The sequence below is a fragment of the Chamaea fasciata genome, unplaced genomic scaffold (assembly GCF_029207755.1).
Source record: "Chamaea fasciata isolate MVZ Bird 193981 ecotype frontalis unplaced genomic scaffold, bChaFas1.0.hap1 SCAF_3, whole genome shotgun sequence".
In the NCBI taxonomy this organism is placed as follows: Eukaryota; Metazoa; Chordata; class Aves; order Passeriformes; family Sylviidae; genus Chamaea; species Chamaea fasciata.
In genome coordinates this window covers 55,412,326-55,432,210 of record NW_027094088.1, presented here as the reverse complement: position 1 = coordinate 55,432,210, position 19,885 = coordinate 55,412,326, and the positions used below count along the sequence as shown (strand labels likewise).

The 19,885-nt window shown below is 37.3% G+C and overlaps 1 protein-coding gene across 2 annotated transcripts in view; it reads right to left on the bottom strand.

The window, feature by feature from the left end:
- RGS17 (regulator of G protein signaling 17) overlaps positions 1-19,564 on the bottom strand; it is a 28,547-nt gene extending 8,983 nt beyond the window's left edge. For both annotated transcript variants that reach the window (XM_066179069.1, XM_066179070.1), the window contains exon 1: positions 19,345-19,564. In XM_066179069.1, the coding sequence (XP_066035166.1) occupies positions 19,345-19,538 (194 nt within the window). In that variant the 5' untranslated portion in view covers positions 19,539-19,564. The remainder of the gene's footprint in view (positions 1-19,344) is intronic.
- Positions 19,565-19,885: the final 321 nt, after the last annotated feature.

Here is a 19,885-nt window from a genome sequence, read left to right as displayed (position 1 = left end):
CATAGTGCACAGTTTTCTGTTATCTATACCACAGTGACAATGCAAGATACACACTTGGCCCTGATTCCGTCATCTCACCATTCATAACTGGAGTTTAATGTCTGAAGTTAGTCAGGGCTGCAAAAGAGAGAACACTCCAAAGACAGAAATGTCACACTGGGTTGGAATACATTTGGGTATTGCATTTAAAACTGTGATACTTTTGTAAGGCATCTTGGCCTAAATTCTGCATTATGTTTCCTGTGACAAAACTAGCACTACATTTCAAATTTTATTTATCTGTATCTGTCAAGGCTAGAGTTCCATCAGATATGTTACTTTTGATATATTTTTTCCTGTGAAGGAAGCCAGCATTTTTATACTGAAGTACATTCAATTCAGGCATCTTCTGTTTTCACTCAAAGAACTGGTTCATGATCTTTTAGAAAAAGAATTAAATATTTAAGCATTTTTGACTGCAAAGCTAGCTTGAAAGCAGCCTTTAAGTAACTGATCACAATAACAGATTGCTACCTTTTAACTTAAAATGACAACACTGTACTGCTCTTTCCTATGTTGCTATATTCAGCTGTAAACACCCTATCTGTTCACATTTCTCTGTGGAATTACAAGAAATCTGCAGCAGCAAAGGTGTTCTGCATACCTGGAGGTGATGTTCTTGATACATTAATTCATCATTGAAGCTAGCTGATTGTGTCAGAAGGATTATGCTGTATAGTGTAATACTAAACAAACTAAAAGTAGTAGGTTAAAGATTACCAAAATTATCTTAGTTAAGGCTTTAAGAAAAGGAAATTGCTGATCAAAAAGTAGTTAAATGAAAGGGAGGTGCACTGGAGCGACATCTGATGCAAATTGACATCTTTGATGCTATTATTATTTTTTATTATTTTTTAGTTATGATACACCCAGCAGATATCTTTAAAATTTAGACATGCAAATTACCCATGATAAAAACTCGACAACACTACTAATGCCTTAAAAAGGGAGAGTTTGGGATGTCTAAAGGCAGAGTTTAAAGGGAAAGCACTAGCATGAGTTTGTTCTCTGTTCTTATGGAAGATTTGTTCTGCCCACTTCTATGCTGATTTTACTCTGGAGAGTAAAAAATACTTCAGTGGCCTGAGCTCAATGTACCTTTCAAATACATCTCGGGTTCCTGACTGCTACAAAACCAGTAAGTGTCTTGAACTACTGCAACACTATTATTATGAGTAATTTCTGTGTGCAGTGAAGGTATTTCTATTTTGCAACTTCACATGCTTTATAAGTAAATAAGTTAATGATCAGGGACTACTTGAAGAAGTGCACGTATTGAATAAATGACCACAAATAAGGATAAGCGTGTCTAGATTTCTAGCTCGTGTTTTTGGGGGTACTGCTCGGATTTAGAAAACTAATCTTTATTTAGCTGCTATTATTTGGCTGTTAATGTTCAAGTTAAGCAATTAAGTAATTGTTCTGTTGAGTAATTATGTAGCTAAATCAGTATTGAAGCACCCTGTTGCATGAGGAGATAAAAAAGTCAAGCTGATTGTACAGAATCATCAAGAGTTGAACTAATTTAAGAGCAAATATCTCACTGACTCTTCCTCCAGGTGTTTCTAGTTGATGGTTTTAGCCTTTTTGTAAGTTGCATCCCTACTGCCGCACTTACCTTCTACTGCATTAAGAAACTGAAGGTAATTTAGAGTTTGGACCTGATCTTTCATTCTCTGTATATCCAGTAAAAAAAAAGATTTAATTGGTTCCCAAGAGTCATGTTCTCCTGTACCACTAGCCTATATCTGGTGAATCAGTGAAATTACTGTTTTCACTATGGCAAGAAAACCATGCCATTGTGAGAGGTGCCAAGGATAATATTCTCCCCATGCATGGCTGACACCAGGTACTATTCATTCAGGTATTTTCTCTGTTATGTGCCTCATATGCAGTATATCATCACAGTATTTTGCGATTATGTCTGGCACTAATGTGACTATTAAAACCTCTTGCCTTAATGGTGTTTTTTTGTAGTGCCATGCAGATGAGTAGAAATCAAACTGGGACACTGTGAACTAGTTTCATAGGCTATTGGGTTGGCCATTTAGGAGATCTGTGCTCAGTCCCTCTTTTTTGGCTGAAATTTGTAGTCTGCTGGGCAGTAACTGCATTTTAGGCTGGACCTATTTATGTCACAAAGCAGGGCCATGAGCCCTCAAGTCACAAATATAACAGAAAAATCTTCTTTATTCTAGGCCAAAGGTTGCATTAAGTCAATTGCCTCAGACATAATCTGAAGGTAGAATTTTGTTTTCACATGGAAATCAATATTCAGATAAGATTCTCCAGATGACTGATGTTCTGACAGGTTTCCTTCAAAGATCAACCCTTTGAAAGAATATATCTCACTGGCACTGTACTTCACCGTATCCTACTCCTAGAAATTTTTATTATCATCAGATCAAGTGATATAATATTTTTAGCTTTCTTAAAGATCCACCACAACTCTCTCCTCACAAAGTCCTCAAGAGATCAAGATTTAATTATGATTTTAAAATTACATGATGCAAAATGATCTTTCCCCAAAAGCCTTGAAAAACACAAATTGCCAAATTTACCAAATAGATTCAAATAGGAAATACCTTTTCTCTTCTGATTGGAAGAGGAAAAGCCTTTAAACAAACAAATTACTGCACATGAAAACAAGAACATATGTTTAGTGCATTTTCCTGAAACAGGGAAAAAGTAGTTTTGAAAACTCTTAGTGTTGGTGCCCATCTTTGTCTCAATCTTTTGCCAGCTGGGTAAATACCTTCACTCTTCAATTCAAAATGGGCATGCTCCTGCTGATTTCCATGTTCTCTGATTCCTTTTCTTTTATTACAAAGGCTTGGCTTAAAATATGCTAAATGAATGATTTTTTTTTTCTGGTTTTATTTCAGATGCAAAAAACTTTTGGTCGTAGTTCAACCTGATCCAACTGTCTTCCATACTGTGGTTCAACAGTCAGTCACTGAAAAATCAATTGTTCGCACAATTCTATTCAGAAGCTCACTCCTAAATGCTGAGGCATGTTCTGTTAATTAGATGTGGTCCCAATATCCCATATGCTGTATGATAATGGAAAAGACAACTGGGATTCTCTAATTTCTTTTATGAAACCTGATTTAACTTATAACTCAAAATCATTTTGTCACCTCGTTTTATTCTGACAGCTGGAATATTTAACCTTGATGTCACTGAATACTAGTCAGGACTGTGTTTGTTTATGCACAGAGGAGAATGATGATTTTGCTACACTGTGCAAAGCAATAATGAAAAATAACTGCAATATTATTGTGATCCATTCATAAAAAACAATGCAGCTATGTTAATCTCAAATCACTGTCTTCTACCTCCCTTTTAATGTCACAAAAATAACTATCAATGAGAACAAAATGTTACATGAACCATATTATCCAAGGATATCTCTTTTTTTGCAAGCTGAGTAAAGGGTAAAAAACTTGCTTCTATGAAAGTTAAGAAAAGACTTCACTTTTTTCTTACAGTTAGTGAATAATATCCAGAATGATTATTCTGAGAAAAACTGGACCTAGAATCATTATTTTTATGAGGAGGTGATGCCTTGTACTAGACATTTTCATAGGCTCAGATAAACTTGCAGTATATCCTTCAAGTCCCTGGCTGTATTAGAGAGAAAGGGGATCCATCTCTTATCTGACCCTGAGTTTATGTCCTTGTAAGAACAGCAAGACAGACTAAAGCCCTACAACTCTTCCACTAACACCAGTATATTCAAAACTTGACCCAAATCTGTGGCAATAAATGAATTCTAGAGTGGAGGCTTGCATGGATGCCTGGAGGTCTGGAAGGTGAACACAAGTGATATGCAGCAAGCTTGTTATTCCCATATGTCTGCCTTGGTAGTCTGTGAGACACTTTGGAGGGAAACAGTGGTCAAAAGCCTATGGAATCATTTGCTTAAACTGATCAGAATGTGGTCTTTACTTAGTCAGCAGAACATAATTATTTTACACATAAGAAACAGATCAAAAAAAGTGAAAGTTTTTTTGTCATTCGTGTCAATCCTAGTTCTTTAACAAGAAAATTATTTATAGCTCTTCACTGAATTCAATAAAGAAATGTAGGATATAAAACTTCGTATTGAAAACAAGTTAGAAATTTATGAAAAATAGCTGTATCCTACTCTGAGTAAAAAATTGTCTCGTGCTTAAAACTAAATGATAAGATTGTGTTTAGCAGACTGACATAGGAAAGGAGTTTGTTGGGGGAAAGCCAACAATTACCATAAGGCTATAATCAGCCCACTTGGCAGTGTCCTCTGAAACTATAAACTCCTTTCAAAAAGTCCAGGTACCTGTGGTGCTGTGTTTTCTGAGTGCCAGAGTTACATTTGCCTTAGGTGATAAGTTGGTGCAAGAGGCATGTTTGATCCAAATTGTTTTTAAAAGGAAAAAACAAACAAGCATAGATTCCAACTTGCACTCAGCTGTTTTAGAGCAGAAAAAAAATATGTGTTTGCAAGTTGAATTTATAAATGTGACATCTGATTCTGTGAGTCTTATCTCATGTAACTAAAAACCCCAAACAATTTTTTATGTTTTAATAATGCAGGTATTTGCAAGTTAGCCATCCTAGAGATTTTGTATTACAGCAAAAACTCCTCCAGTATTTCAAAGCATTGGTGAGGGATAGAATGTGGAGTCACAAACCTCCCAGCTCTTTGTTCAGGTTACAGTCTGGTCTCTTTGTTTTAGACTTTAACTACAAGAGCTGCAGTAATAACTGGCCTGTTTTTTTTTTTTTCTCATAGGTCACAAAAAGTAAGATAAAATAAGTGGTTTGTCTCTTCCAATGGCTAGAAAACCTACAATTTTTTCCTTTCCAGTATTTCTTTGTTGTATTTTCCCCCTCAATTCAGTTTGTACTGTAGTGTGTGTAGTGTTGTAGTTCGTATTTTCTCCCTTTTTCATCTCTGTTTGAAGAGCACACAGCTGAGAAACAGTCTGTAACAGACAGTTGGGCACTTCTATGTGCTATGAATGTGCCTTCAATGAAAACGCTTAGGATCCTCTGCTCAGGATCCAGTAATATTAAATGCAGGCAGATTTCTGGGTCCCAAATGCACATTTCTGCATACCATAACTTCTGTGGGCCAAGCAGGACTGCAAGTGTAAATTTTCTGGTCTGATTTTTCCTACCCAGGATGGATACAGAGGCTGTTTCGCAGGCCCTTCCACCAGGGTTTTACGGAGAATGCAGCTGAATAGAACTGAGTTTGTGCTTTGCACAGATTTGGCAGTTAAATTTAATTTTACTTCTGAATTGGGTTTCTAACAAAATAGTATTTGTGGAAAAGTTTAATGATATTTCCTAACTGCTTTTGATAGTTCCAAAAATAATTATCATTACAGTTTAAAATTAAATAATTGGTTGTCTTGGTTTTATTCATTGTTAGTTACCACTATTCTTACAACTCTTTTGTGAGTAATTCTAGTTAATGTAATAAAAGAATAGATTTAAATGAAATATTGTGCTTAACTTTAGGAAGCTCTTTAGAAAAATTACATTCTGTCATAGCAGATTTCTTTTCTAGTAGGCTTTCTGATTACAAGAGAAGAGACTTTCTATTAAGAAAACAGCTCATCAGGAAATCCAGCAGCTGTAATTCCTAACTTCATGATACATAGAGTATTTATGAAAGCCTCACCTCTCAGAGTCCTGCAAACAGCATCTCCATTTTTCACTCAGAATTGTGTTTATATTAAGAACTATGGAGAGAAGTGTGAAGAACAATGCCTTACAGCATTAAAATCCCAATGCACAGCAAAAACTGCATTTGTCTGTTGTATTTAAAGTATCCTTGCTTCCCTAAAACAGTTTTGAGATTTCTAGAAGAGTAGCATTGACGGTATAGCTGTGGAATGTGTGGACACAGGAGTGGAGACGAAGTCAAAACCCCTTGTGCCTGCAGATGGGTATCTTGGCCCGTTCACTGTCTTATTTCTGACACCAGTGCTGTAGCAGCAATCCAGGGTGACTGAAAGAACCATTCTCCTGTGTTTGTGTTTTAGTATTGCTCTTGAAGTGCTATTTCAGCTTTTCTGTATGAAAGGAACAGCTTTTAGCCCTGTGAGACATTTAAGAGTTCAGAAGGACTTTAAATACACTTTAAAATACTACAGATTAATAGGGTCCAAATATTCTTCCTTGTGCAAACCTGGACTAAGTTCTGTGAGTTCTTCTGTTCAAAGGTTTATGATAAGGCCAGATCATCTATGTTGAGAGCTATGAACTTCCCCATGAAAAATAAGAAACTTCTCAGTTCATTTGAGATTGTGTCTTTCTGCCATACTTCAAATGTGGGGGAGAGTAGGTTAGATTTCTTACTGGTTTTCAATTGCTGTGCTTTCTTAATACTGTGCAGCATTCTGGTCAGCTTAACTGGTCAAAAGTCAGTATAGATTCAGTTATAAACCATAAAAGAAAAAGGACATAGGTGTAAATCACAGTTTAAGATACCTGGAGCACCTCAGGTTATTAAGGTCTAGTCAGTTAAGACGTTTAGCTCTGTCCTGATAGTATTATGTTGTGCTATTCCTCAACTTGAGTGGAAGCAGAATTGAACCCAGATGATCTACTGCTTAAGAGTATAATCATCCCTTTGTTAATGGGAAGTCTTGGCCAAGATTTTGGAGTTCATGTAAGATCATTATATGAGGTTATTAAATTGCATCCCACATGGCACCGTGAAGGTAGATCGTCCTTACTGAAATACAAGTGCCAAACTAAAGTAAGTCATAGAGGGATGTGCTCGGTAGAGCAAGTACTTAAAAGGTTTTAACAAATCTGCAGTTGTTTCACTCTCTTCCCTTTCCTGTAAATTTAATATTTTAAAATGGAATAGATGTAAAATCTGGTAATCCTTTCTCTTCATAAGAGACAGTCAGATTAACAATCTCTTTATAAAGCCAGAGTTACATTTTCCTTATGTATTTTCCACCAAAGTTGAAATTAGTGTATGTTTGACAGACAAATTGTCAAATTTTCCTTCATTTTTCCTACATTTTCCATTTGGACCCCATGAAAAATTTGAAAGCAAAGCCTAGTAGAATTAAAAATCTACATGTCAATACATCTTGCATCATAGATTGATATTTGCCATGCAATCTTTAATGTAAGTTTTGTATTGATTCTTTTGTCTCTTAGAAAATGTTCAGAAGTGTATTGGTAATGGAAAAACTAACCTGCTGGAAAACCCTTGATAAAAGGGATTTTCTCCTAAAATATTCAAAAAAAACCCCCCAGAAATGTTTTGCAAACATTTAAGAACTGAGTTTCAACCTTAAAACTGAGTTCAGTGCACTGAGTTCAGTGTTTCCTGATGTTCAGAGGAAACCTCCTGTATTACAGCTTGTTTTCCTTGCCTCTGGTGTCCTGTCACTGGGCACCACTGAAAACACCCTGGCTCCATCTTCTTAGTTCACTCACTTCAGATATTTATACATATTGATAAGATCCTTCTGAGCCTTCTCTTCACCAGGTGGAACCATGACAGGTGTCTCAGTCTTTCCTCACAGGAGAGGAGCTCTAGTCCTTTAATCATTTTAGAGGCCCCTTGCTGGAATCTCCAGTACACCCAGGGTTCTTGCAATGAAGAGCCCAGAACTGGATATGGTGCTCCAGGTGCAGCCAGTACGGCCACAAACAACGTATTTAAAAAGGGACTGCAATTGAGGAATATACTGGGGGGCTACTTAAAGTAGTTCAATTATATTTACATTTCAGGATGACTTCAGAGTGAAGGAGAGAACTGTTCTCAAGGTCAATGAAGGTTAAATGTTATGTGAAAGAAGACTGGTCCTTTAAATGAACAGCCCTGCTGAACGTGTTGTTTTCTTCCTCTGCTCTTGTGTGACTTATTTAATCTTCCTACCTGCAGATATTGCAGCTCAGCAGGAGCTCAAAGGCAGATGGAAACTACCAGTGTGCACTGTACTTGAACTTCTAAAATAAAGGACAATATCTCCCTCAAACTTAGATTAGCACAAAGCAAAATTTGTAACTGTGCAAGAGAGGAATAAACTAGTGGTTTAAAGCAATCTGACTTTCCTACTTACAATATTATGTTCTTCTGAAAATCTATAAGAAAATATACTTTCTGCTGGATTTTACCTTAAAGAGATTATATTACTTTTACATAATGATAGCCACAACAAAAGTAATTACAACTTTTGTAAACTGTTAGTCCTTTCAAGGATTTTTTTTTTTAAGATTCTTGTTCTCACATGTGGAATGTAATTTCTGTACAGGTAAGAAACCCAAGGCTTGCCAAAGTTTGCTTACCAATGATTTCTAGTGAAATTGCTCTAGCTTTCTTCCATTAGTTTAGAGATGGTTTCTGCTTCAGGCAATATTCATCTCAAGGATGTATTTCTCTTGTCAGGTCACCCAACAGATCACTAGTCTGGCTGCCAGCTTCATTCCTTCCTTCAGTATAATGTTATCATTCATATTCCATCTTGTATGATAGATACATTTAATTACTAGACAATCTGCAGTGTCCTTACTCCTGGCTACAGCTATTTTGCAGAAAATTTTTTCATATAGCTGAGACAAAAGTGACAGTTCTGTACTGTTCAAAGAAATGGAAGTTGTATCCCTTCAAAGGGTAGCTACATGAATAAAAGCCCTCCAAATCACTAGCAAGCAAGCCTAATGGTCTCAACTAATTCTGATAAATGAGCCTAGTCTCAGTTTCTGTAGTGGCATTTTCTTTATTATTCTTGGTTCTCAGATATTAAAGTTGGAGCAGCAGTAAAGAATTGAGCTTGAATAGGGTCACTACTTTGGTAATGTAGATAGATTCCACAGATTTAGATATAGTTTCAAAGTGGGAAAGGGATGCCTGGAAACACTCATACTAAATTCACATTTTTCTTTTCATAAGGTGTTGCAAAGTAATCCAGTTAAAGAGAGCTTTAGGAAATTTCGAAGGATAGTTCCTACTATGATGTTTATGAACACTATATTTTGTGAAATGAGCCCAGACTAAACTAGTTTACGCTTATCCACATCACAGTCAAGTAAGATGGGAGATGTCCCACTTTACATTCTTCCAGATAGCAAACAGGATTGAGAACCTCTATGTCAGTCTATATATATTACAGATATCTGTTTTGTGGGTGTTGGTTTCCAAATTTTGTTAGACAAGGCCCTCAGCTGGGAAGCATTTTCAGCATGGATGTCAACAAGAACTGAAATTACCCATCCGTTCATAATGGGTGCTCAGCATCTGCCAGTATCCAGCCTTCAGCCAGGTATTTCAGAGGAACCAGAGCTGCCATCTAGACAAATATATCTGCTATGGTATTTTGAAGGATGACTAGACAAGACTCATATCTTCTTTGCCTTTCTGACTCACATAATGAATGCCTGACCCACTTTTCTAGTGAGAGGATCTCCATCTAATAGGTGCTTTCTACTAGGGGTCCAGACTAATTTCCATGAAATATTATCATTTGTTCTCTTTAAAGCACTAGACATTTATTCCTGTTTTAACTGGCATTTTAAACCACTTTGGAATTATACACGGTTAAAAAATAAACCTATGCGAGATGGAAATTCTGCTGCTGGCAGATTTTAGTATCCTAATTTTTTTCCTCTTTTGGTTTGGAACTACAGGCTGCATTTATTCTGGCAGATAAAATGGTCTAGGAGAGTCCTGAGATTGACTGACACGACATAGCTCCAGTCCACTAAAGCCCATACTCAAAACAGGGTTTCTGCACCTGCCACAGGCCATTGGCTGACATTGCACTCTGGCACTGGCCAAATCTCTGCCAGGGAGTGAACACTTGCTAACAATTTACTGTACAGGCTGACTGTAGCCCATTCGACCTGGGCCCTTCTTAGTTTGCTTAGTGGTATAGACACTTCTCAGTGTGTTTAATTTGAATAAGGGTGTATTGTTATTGTTTTTGCATGCTGAATATTAAAGTTTTTATTATTCCACAATGAATAAAGTTCAGAGGGTTTGCAAGGGGACTTTGGCATATTTAAAATGTCGTCATTTATCAACATGCCTTACTTCAGGTGATATTTTGATCTCAGACCCATTGTGACCTTTCACATGCTTCTCTGTTTATGTGGTTTTTCATGGAGTTCTGAGTTAATGCATCTTTGTGTAAATATCTAATTGAAGTTTTGTCATAAGAAAACCAAAAGCAGCCCAAACCCTATCAGGGAAGATTTCAAAGGCCCCAAACTCCTAATATCTGTAAATCACAGCATAAGCTGGACTCAGGCATTCTCAGCACTCCTTACTTTTTTTTTTTTTTTTCCTTTTTTCCACAGCAACACTCAAGCTGTGCTCTGGTGACAGAAAATCTGTCATGACATTACAAGTGTTTCTCCAGCCAGTGTTCCACAGACACCAAGCTGAACAGCATTTTGGTGCAGGCAGGTGGGAAACGGGTATGAGGGGTGAGGGAGAGCCAAGATGCTGATGCTCTGAAGCAATCCATCTCTTAAACAGTCTCAGGGGAGGCCTGAAGCTGATTTTCACCAGTGAAGTGATTCTGCCACTGCTTTCTCTCCCTGCAGTCTCCTCAAGAGCAGCTGTCCCTGAATACACTCTTGTGTACCGTGCCAGGACAGAATCAAGATCATTTTCTAAAGTTAACTAGATTTAGTCTGCTCTCTCCTTCTAAGGAGCTACTGTTGGTGTCTTTTGCACCACTGAATTAGAATGAGCCTTGCGTAATCCCAAATCCCCTCTGAGCATGTATTTGTTCTTCAATTTAGAACTGCAGTTCTGATTTTTTTTACTGTAATTTTCTTTACAGAAATTTTTGCTGGAAATGAGACTATTTTCTGAAGTTAGAACTGATCAGGGGTTTGTGTCTTAGTAGTACTACCCACAAAGAAATCTGCATTTCATTTGTGAATCTTCAGAAACATTTATTTAAAATTTGCTAATCTATTATGTTTACAATCTACTCATTCTCTAACCTGCTTGTGTTATCACAGATGGGGAAAAATATCAGTAAACACATGACCCTTCATCTATTCCTCAAAATGAAATGAACTTTCAAATTTAAATTATTAAGAACAAAATCCTGATACTAGGAAAGCTTGGCACAGAGAGCCCAGGGCTGGTTTTGATGTTAATGAGGATTCCACCACTGGCTTGTGATGAAAGTTAACAGACCAGCTGCAGAAGAAGCTGTTGCTCCACTGTTCACATTAGCCTTCTATTTTTATTATTTTATCATGGGGAGAAACAAGTTTTCCTCATACCTTTGAAAATAGACACATCAGTTTGCATGGACTTAGTTTACAGTGCTAAAAGTTTTTTCAAACCAGGGCTCTTGGTTGGAAACTAATTTAGAATTATTTATATATGCTGAACATCTGTTTAGTGTCTTGTGTATCTTTGTGCTTCCACCATGATTTCATGGTAGACTGGCAGCATCTTAGTGATAACTGCTTTGCACCACTTGCAGTGTGTAGCTTACAGCTTTCTCACAGAGAAGGACATGATTTTAATTTACTTTACATGTCCCAGAAAGCAATGGCCTGCATCAAATCTACTTCTTGGCAAATTTCCTGTGAAAACCCCTTTCTGCTGTGGGAGCTGGTGGCTCACTGTCCTTGCCCCTACTCCAAGGCTGTGCAAGAGCTTGTGCTCCCACAGGAATTTGGAGGTAGGTGGCAAGAGGCTAAGATGAAGTGAGGAAGACAGGTGATGAAAAGGAAAAGGTGGTGCATTAGCTTGGATTAGGGGATTTCTTAGCTGCTTTTTGATGAGGAGAGGTGAGATATATTTGATTAATTCAGAAGAGGGCTCCATAGTGACCAAGGCAGCTTCTCATGAGATGCAATAGGTTAACTTTAAGCTTCCTTTAGTTATTTTTACAGTAACTTTTTGTTCTCTGTAAATGTTATTTCTAAAGTCCTTTTGGTTTGCCAGTAACATCTTGTTTTCCTGCATTCACATCTTACTCTCTAGAAGCAGGAAATATTATAGACTAGTAGTTGGGAGCAGTTAGCTTATCTGTGAGCCCACCTACCTTTACACCTTGTGGCAAAGAAATATGCCCCCCTCTTTTGAAAGGCAGCATTTCACATCTGCTTCACATGGAGGTGCAAGGAGTGGTCAAAGCTGCCTTTACTTGCCAGCTCTGGAGCTTTGGGAGAAGCTGTATATTGAATCACATATGAGGTAAATTTGTGGTCTGGCTCAAGGAGAGAGCAGACTTCCAGGAATTATTAGGCTGACACTGACAATCTGGCCCAGTGTCAAAGAAGGGTATAAGCCCAGAGGTTGGCAAGTCAGGCTGTGTTGCCCCAGGAGAGTTGTGTAAACAAGCATGCATGGAGCCACCTCTCTCCAGACTGCCCTGAGGACCTAAACTTCCAAAAGTCACTTCCCCTGTCTTAATTCTAAAGGAGAAAGAGCTTATTAAATTTCATACTTATTAGGAAGACCTGCTACCCTGCTCTGATTTTTTTTTTTTTTTCGGTTTAGAGATCATCCCTTTTTTTTTTGGTTTTAAAGGGAAAAGAAATGTTTTACTTGGGCAATATTTAATAAGCACTGTTAACTTAGAGAAGTGTGAGAAAAAACAGCTTGACAAGCTATTTATTTTTAGTGTGTATTCTGCATTCTGATTATTTTTCCAAATGCTGATAATTTAATTCTTTTATTTTAAGTATCTCAGAGAACCTTGACAGGCCCATTTCTGAGGACTAGATATGTGAGTCCTCAGTCCGCACTGACCCCATGGTGCATTCCATCAACAACAGGAATGTCTGCCAGCTTTCTCTCATGGGCTCAGCACTGAGAATATGTGGATTTAAAGACAAGGTGATTTAAGACTGATTTTCATGAATATCATGTTCAGCAGCTTTTGTGACAAGCCAGGTATTGGATTTTATCCAGCTTTACATACTACCCATCAAAGAACTAGTGCTACTTCTCTAAGAAAGCAGTAGTGCTGCCCACTGCACTCTGATAATCAGATGATACTGTCCCATAGCTGCACAAAGCATGAGTTCCTAAGCCTTCTCTCCCTCAGAATAAATTATTCTCCAGGAAAGAGATGGAATGTTTTCATCTTTGACCTCTGCAATAGCAAGTGGTAAAAATGTAAGGGTGTTCTGTGATATTTTAAAGTATAAAAAGGCTCAGATTGGAACATCTTTTCCCATTAAAAAATTTTAAAAATATCACCTTCTATTTCAGTAAAATAGAGTACAGTAGCCTGCATTTCTGTATTCTGCACTGGAATAAAAAAAAATCCTGATGCAGTTTTCCATATTCCCTTTTTTACAGATGTGATATTTTGAAAAGGGAAAACACAGAGAATTGAGTAGATCTGTTTTAGATGTGTTGTCCTATGTGTTCAGGGAGGAAAAAAGAATTAAAAACAAAATTAAAAGACAAAATACCTTTTTTAAAATCAGTGCTTTTGTTTCAAAGGTAAAGTATTTATTTTCTTGCCAGAAGCTTTAACAAAGTCCTGGAGGCTGGGAGACTTTTTTGTACCAGTACACCTCTAGTCTGCTCCTAGTCTAAAAGTTCTGCTGCAGACAGGCATGGGAAGAAAGATATGGGATTTGTTTTCAACATACTTATGAACATGTGACTACAATTTATTGCATTAAATTGTTTTTTGTTTCCATCCTTTCTTTGCTTCTCTGTCCCTCAAACTTTCTACCACTGTTAAATAAAATAAAACAGCCATGACTGTAGTCCCTAGAAAATATCTTGTATAGACTTATGCAAAGCCTTGACACAATTTTTTGATAGCAAACTAACACTGAGTATGCCAGGAAAATGTTGTTCTTCTCAAAGTACTAGAGAGGTGGGAAGTGAAGAAAAAAAAACAAAACAAAACAACATTTTTCTTTTTTTTTTCTTCCCATTTAGAGCACACTGTTTTTTTAGGAGGATAACACTGAACTCCATAAAGAACAAATAAAAATGCAATTCAAAATTGTTCTTAGAACTGTGTCTGCCATTTCATATTCATGGCACAAGTGACAGAAATATTTTCTTGTAGGGCCAAGTAAACTGTGACACTCTTGCAAGGAAAAATATTCCCTTTAATAATGAAAAATATTTGTATAGCAACGTCATCAGGAAGACGTTTCAGAGTAACTCAGAGCAGTCATAGACAAGTTATAAGAACTGAAGAAAAAGGTTTCTTGCCAAGAGCAACTCTTGTTTACTGCCAAGATGGCAAATACCTTATCTTCCCTGGAATCTCTTGTGCGTGGGAAACTCTCTTCCACAAGTCTTCAGCAGTTTTAATGGTTACATTTTTGGGTAAAGGCCTTTCAGCTCACTCACTTCAGTCTAGCTGCAAGTGAAGCTAAGTGATCATCTTCACTTATCCCCTGCAAGCCTTGTCATGTCCCCTAGACTGCCATGCTGCTAAGTTCTCTTGCAGGGAAGGTGTCAGATCCCTTCTGAGCCTTCTGTGTACTGTAAAAGGAGACAGATTATCGGGCATCAGTGTCCCACAGTTTTCAAATTTGCTGAGCACCTTATGAAAGGAAGAGGGGATAAAAAGATATGACTCCTGCTCTGGGTAGGAGACAATGAAGGAAGCAAAATAAAATCGGCAGAAAAGCCAGCCTCCCTGTGCTAGTGCCTGAAGAGTTTTTTTGAAGAATGTAATTTACAAGTGTTTGCAAGAGAACAACTAGCTTTATATCTGCTCAGGAAGCTGGAGTAATGGTTTGCTAAATAGGGTTGGGGGGGTGAAATAGCAGGCTTACTCCTCTAACCTTGCCAAACTGAGCTCAAAACTATAAAGTCACAGCCCTAAGTACTAAATGGGCAAGTCTCTGGAGAAAGAGTAATTGTGGAAATTATGAACTGTCATGTTAGAAGACTTACTGCAAATTTTGCAAGTCTCAGGCTACCCAAGTCATTGAAATTATGCCTTGTAAGGAAGCACATTCTTCTGTCCTCTATTGAAATGGAGCTTTGCAGAAGCTTAAAACATGGGGTGATTTAGTCCAGGACCATAGGTACATGACTGGTACTTGTCTGTTAGCCACTTTAATTTAGCAGTCTTTCTGGAATCAGTGCCTAAGGTCAATGTCTGGTCAGTGAAGAGAGGAAGATCTAGAGAAGGTCTTCACAGGGACGTATTATCTGCTTCTGTTGTAAGAGGACAAGCTTTTCCTGCTGGGAACTTCAAAAACACTTCATTTTTTTCCACTGAGGAGGACTAGTGTTTCCTTCACTACTTGTACTCAGAAACAAATTCAGAGCTTAAACTAGTTGGGCAACATCATGAGCATACCCATTAAAATAAAATAGCCATCTTAATAGTCCTGTTAATCTCCATTCTTTTTCAGTCTGAGCAAACCTTGGTCATAAGTCTTGCTTTGTCCCTGTAAACTGAGCAATTTACTGTCCTGACGATAATCAGTGCCAATAGATGTCCTGAGTCTGGCTGAGATGGAGTTAATTTTCTTCATAGGAATCCTTACAGCAGTATGTTTTGGATTTTTGACTAAAACAGTGTTGATAACACATGAATGTTATAGCTGCCGCTGAGCAGTCACTGCACAGCATCAAGGATTTCTCTGTTTCTCACATTGCTTTGTTCGTGGACTGGCTGGGGGTGCATAAGAAGCTGTGAGGGGACACAGTTGGGATAGCTGACCACAACTGACCAAAGGGATAATCCATACCAAATGACATTGTGATCAGCAATAGAAGCTGTGGAATAAAAAGGAAGGATGGAGGTTGAGAGCTGTAGCATTTGTTTTCCAAAATCACTGTAATATGTGATGGACCATGGCTTTCCGGGATATGGCTGAACTGATGGGAAGCTGTGAATGGATTTTTTGTTTTGCTTTACTTGTGCACACAGCTTTGCTTTATCAATTAAATGCTTTATCTCAATGAAAGAGTTTTGTCTCTTTCACTTTTCTGATTCTCTTCTCCATCCTGCTGGTGAGGAGTGAGTAAGCGTCTGCTTGAGGCTGAGCTACATACAAGGCTTATCCCATAACAATAGAGAAGTCCTCCAAATAATTATCTTTTTAAAAGATATATCAGAGAAAAGATATATTAAAAGAGGTTTTTAATAAGATGTACAGAATAATTTCTTTAATTTTTTGCTCTAAACAAATGTCTATTCTATACTATTTCCCCAAACAAAGGTGTGAATATTTGCCTATGCTCTTGTGCAAACAGAAGACTTAATGCCTGCTTTTATTTTAACATAGGGTAGAACAGAAGAAAACAAGCACCATATGATTCACAAAAGATATTTTCAGAATTCTAATGATTTATGTGGATATAGGAACTATTGAACTAACTCATTGAACAGTAAAAAGAGAATTTTTTTACTAAAATCTGCACATGCTCTTCCCATTTCTGCGACTCGTGAAGTTGAGGCAATAAGCGGTTAGTGATGTAAGAGCTATCGTCAGTCACACACAGGTGGGAAAACTAAAGAAAATTCTAATCTTAGAACATTGCCTTCCCCATTAACGAATCCAGCAAGATTTCCAGACAGGTATTTCTTGAGAAATTCTTGTCACTCAAATACAGAGACCTGTTGAACTAGGGAAAGTATGTAATTACATTAGGTCCAGAGAACCTGTTACAATTGTTGATTAAGATTTTTATAATAGAGAACTATGCTAGAAAATTGATTAGCTAGAATCCCCTATATATGAGAGAATAATAGTTTGTTACTTTTTAAAAATTTTATTTTTGTAGGTTTTTTTAGTGTAAACAACTGAGACAAGAACAGTAACATGTACTCTTCCCAGACAGTTCTGACTTACAAAAGAAATTTGGCATCACAATCAGTTACTTCATTTTAACTGAGATTCTGAAACACTTCATACCGCATTTTTCAAAGTTTTGTCCCATCTTTCCTCTAATAGAGTTTCCACTACAGAATCATAGAAGATAAAGCTGGAAAATACTTATTACATCACCTTTTCTGTCTCTTTGATTTTAGCAGACATGAGTGATGTAACTATTCCTTCGATCACTTATTTGACTTAATCTTGGAAACTAGCTAACAGGATTTCTCCATGCTCTATCTAATCTACTTTGCAAAAAAAAAAAAAAAAATTCTCAACCTCAAGTCCTGAAAAACCCTGAAAGACAGTAAAAACAATTACTAAAGCAGCTGAAGGTACATCCTATGTTTTAAATCAATAATTACTCTAATTTAGGCTTAATATGCATAAGCTCTTTACATATATAATGGTATTGCCTTCTAAGGACTGGAGGCACTCAAAGGGTCACAGGTGCTTCAAAGTAGAGTATCATTGTCAAATTTAAGATTCCTTTAGTTGCAGCATGCTTAAAAAAATGAAATCAGTAGTCATTAAGACAACTGATTGTTTTAGAAATTAGAATGATATTTTATTGAATACTATTCATAGTATATGAACATTATTCATATTTTATTATGCAAGGCAAAAGCCAACCCTTGCTGTGCATGCACAATGATGGGCTTTATTTTCATTCAGGACAGAGATGTTGTATTCGGAGTGGATAATTCCATGAAAACATAATCTCTGGGGTTGATAAAAATAAGCACAGTGCTGGGAATTAGTAACAAAACTCAAGAGCAAACACAAAACGTGGTGTGCCCATGTATCAACCACAAAAGCAGATCTAGTCACACATCTCAGACAGGAAATAGTAGAAGAGGAAAGGTACGTAGAGAGACACAAGGTAGGTGAGTAAATAGGACAGATAAGGATAAATCATGGTCTGGGTCAGTTTCTGTATCACAGAGATTAAAATAGAGAAGCCTGTGGAAGAAAAAACAGCTGAAGGGAGATATGAGAGTGCTCTGTAAAATCTTGACCATCCTGGGAATGATTAGTCACTGTTCTTCACATAAGAACAAGGAAGAATCAAATGAAATTAGTTTCTAGTAGGTTAGCACAAATAAAAGGGAGTAGTACTTCATGGAGTGCACAGGTCCATTGTAGGATTTATTGCTAGAGGAAACCCTGGATGCCAAAACTTTAGATGACTTCAGGAAGTTGCTTCAGAAAATGGTTTGACAAATTAAGGAAAGAAAATTCCAGCAAGGTCTATAAACCACACAGATAGGAACTCTGGGCCAGGAAATCCCTAAGTTGCAGATTGGCAATGGGTGTGAGGTGTTTTACTGTGGGTAGTTTGAGGAGGTGCATATCTGCTTGTTTTATCCTTGTCTTGTGGTATCTGATAAAGGTCACTTCCTGAAATAGGATATTGAGATAAATTAATCTCTGGCCTGTAACAGTATAGCTGATATTGTGCCCTTGTCCCAGAGCAGAGAGAAAAGTGACAAAACACCATCTCTTCACTTCCTGTTTAATACACTTCCACCTATTTCTTGATATGGATTGAACATACTGCAAAATAATTTGGTAAAAATTGAGCTCTGGCTCATCCTTGCTCCAAATATATTCTGCCTTCAGGTGAAACTGGAAGTAACAGCCAAGGCAGGTCCATACTGCTACTGCCTCCAGGATGTGGCAGTATCTTGGAAAAAACCTCTCATTTGGCACCTAATGCATATATGCTGGTATGTATTTTTAAATATACTGAAGCAAATAGACTCAGATTTTAGACTGGAGCCAGAAGGCTGATTGAAGTGAAAATAACACAGATACACGAGGAATGGTCACTCCAAAAAAGCTGAACTGTCTGGTTCATATGATGCAGAGTCTCTGAACAGTACTGCATGTCATTTACCTTATATTTCAATACTGTGTTCATAAAAATAAGAAGTAAAGATGTGATGCATCTCAAGACACTGATAATTTAAAGCTGTTTCTGAAACTGACTTTAAATCTTTGACTTTACAAGTGAACTCTTTGTTGAGGAAAGGGACAGGCAGCCACTAAAATTATGCCACTCCATTTAAAAGATAAATTGGAATTTATTTATAGAATTTATATTAGTAATATAACAGGACACCATATAGTCACATTTATGACCATTTCCCTTTTATTCTCCTGAATGCAGAGAACTGCACTATCAAAAGTACAAGCAGAAAAAAAAAGTTTTGAATGCAATCTATAAATATTCATTATTGAATACAAGTTTTACACCTGAAATTTCCTCATTTAGTTATGGTTTAAGTAGGATAAACATAGCTTGAATTTACTATTCTTTCCTCTTCCCCATCACAAGATATCCAACCAAACCAGGGAATATTTAAATTAAAATTTTAAATGAAAAGTTAAATTGTGTCTCATCTCCCAGAGGTTAACATGTTCCCAGTGCTTTCCATTCTCATTGTTTACCTGTGGTGGATATGGAAGTAAATATGCTACAGAACATACCATGAACAGCTGCAGCAACAGCACCAACAAAAGCAACATGTGTTGTTGGGCCTTTGGTTTCCAGGTGCTTGAGACACAGCTGATGTTCCTTCATTTTGTGACTGCTGCCTCTTTCTCATTTCAGCTACTTCAGTGCCCAAGTGGCTATAAGAACACAGACATAAGAGATGTACAGAATTACTACAGACCATCATAAATCACATTCACATTTCTACAGCAACATCTGATGCAACTGGTTCTCATAGCTCATGGCAACAAAAGAACTTGACCATCAACTGAGCCAGCCAAGAAATAGTTCCATTGGGTTAAAAGCAGTTTCCAGAAGACCACATCTCAACTACAGGCTTACACTCCTGTGTTGCTGGATCACACCCATCCTTACTGCTTTGGGTGGACTCAGAGTGCTGTTTACATCAGTGTTTTTAACAGCAAGCCACACAGCTTTTCAACACTTGAGAGAGACTGCCTTGTCTCTTACCAGAGGACTATCACAGCTGTTTCCATTGTACAAAATATACAGCTAAAAATACAGCAGGATGGT